The sequence below is a fragment of the Anopheles marshallii genome, chromosome 2, assembly GCF_943734725.1.
Source record: "Anopheles marshallii chromosome 2, idAnoMarsDA_429_01, whole genome shotgun sequence".
NCBI lineage: Eukaryota > Metazoa > Arthropoda > Insecta > Diptera > Culicidae > Anopheles > Anopheles marshallii.
In genome coordinates, this window is record NC_071326.1 from 43,167,971 (window position 1) to 43,169,669 (window position 1,699).

Below are 1,699 nucleotides of genomic sequence, written 5' to 3' on the forward strand. Positions count from 1 at the left end.
ACTTTACCTTCAAGCAGAGATATACGGTCAGACGTTCGGATTATAAATGTACAATTAAATGATGAAAAATTCAAGAAAAAAGTAAAATTTTCGCTATTATTTAACCAAGTCGATTAATATTAATGAAAATAAAAAGTTCTCGCCAAGAAAAAGTACAATGTACAATTACTATACCACTTTGAAGTCATTTATTGTTTGTATTATTTCCCCAAGCAGCGTTAGTTTTGGGATGTAGCCTGTAATTCGACCGAAGTTGATATGAATGATTTTCTCAACGCCTTCGTCAGCGGGTACAATGTTCCACACTGGTTTCGGTAATCGTCCAAATCCAAAGTAAAAGAATACACACCGGCCAATTTTTTTCTTTTAGCTATCTCACCCTTCCTTGCAACCGACGCTTCATTCTCGTAGGCCACCCATTGATCGCCCTGAAACGCGTGCGGTGCCAACCCTTCCGTATCGTCATAACCCAAGGTCCATTCGCTTTCTTTAAACTTCTGGCAAAGCTCAAAATACGAGCAAACAGGAATTCCCTTCGAGATGGAACAAAGTGTCATAAGCTCTTGTGGTTCTTCACCATTCTCCATCCCGTTGACAATCGTGAATGGTTGTCCGAGTAGGAAAACTCCAAGCACGATCTTGTTCGCGGGACAGCTGTTATCAATCCAGTACTGCAAGGCACGCTCAAGTGTAATATTTGTATGCTCGTCTATATCGAACGTAGCTTTAGCAACAGGAGTCAAATTATTGTCGCGATGGGTTGGTTTTCGTTCACCCATACCCAAGACATGCACATAGTCGACGAATCTGAAATAGAAGAAGCCGATATTAGAAATATTAGATCCAAAGATGCCCTTCAACCAGTGAATTTACCTGCACAATCGCGCATGATCGATGTTTGCCCGATCGATCTCGACCATCACGATCATTTCCCACGTTGAATGTCCGGCCGCTATGAAACGACTTTTAAGCTCCTCTATCAGCAGGAACAATGATTCCTCGGGTCCATATAAACCACCGCCCCAAAACAACTCAATACCATCGATCTGGAACCTTTCCATGTACTGCAGTATGTTCTCGATAAGGGTTTCTCTGGAATTCTTCTCAGCTGCTAGCTCCAGGATTAGTGGACTCATAATACTTGCCAGAAGTTTTAGTTCTGGTTTGGTGCGCCTTAGCGCGGATAACTTTTTCCAATCACTTTCCTCCGGGTCAGGCTCGCCGAAAAGATGTACGCTCGAGAACATGTCAATTTCCATACGATCGTACACTATATGGGTGCACAGAGATGTTGGAATGTCTGCAATATCATAGCTATATTCACCACGTCTTTCTGTGGAGGAAGATGCCAAGCTGCACACTATTCGCTCGGCACTCACAGCACCGTTGGAAGGGTTCAACAGTAATAACAACAGCAAGGAAACGAGAGAAACTCCTCCAACTGCTGTGCTATTTGATCGATTGCTACGATTATCGAACATTGTTTCAATAGTAAAACTATTTTAGTCCCAAGACACCAACACCACGCACAACCGTACTCGAGCCCGCTTGAGTAACAACTGAAATGCTGTCACTAGCGTAAATATTGATAATCATGTGCAGAATCGTTCAGTGGATTATGCTTGTTTTGAGTTCAGTGAGTTGAAATTCTTTCACGAAATTATCTCGTAACTTTTTTTTAGAGGTCACAAAAGGTGTT

The 1,699-nt window shown here is 42.2% G+C and overlaps 1 protein-coding gene across 1 annotated transcript; it reads right to left on the reverse strand.

Annotated features, from left to right (window-relative positions):
* Nucleotides 1–218: 218 nt before the first annotated feature.
* On the reverse strand, nt 219–1,481 carry LOC128717998 (endochitinase-like). Its single transcript, XM_053811673.1, has 2 exons — nt 874–1,481; nt 219–807 (listed from the first exon to the last, which is right to left on the reverse strand). Exons 1-2 carry the CDS (start codon nt 1,479–1,481, stop codon nt 219–221), a joined length of 1,197 nt encoding a protein of 398 aa, XP_053667648.1.
* Between the last annotated feature and the right edge of the window lie 218 nt (nt 1,482–1,699).

Bases quoted from the DNA above. Each gene is read 5' to 3' on its own strand.
- LOC128717998 (XM_053811673.1), bottom strand. From the start codon at position 1,481: ATGTTCGATAATCGTAGCAATCGATCAAATAGCACAGCAGTTGGAGGA. The intron at 808-873 runs GTAAATTCACTG...CTTCTATTTCAG, and splicing joins GATCATGCGCGATTGTGCAG to ATTCGTCGACTATGTGCATG.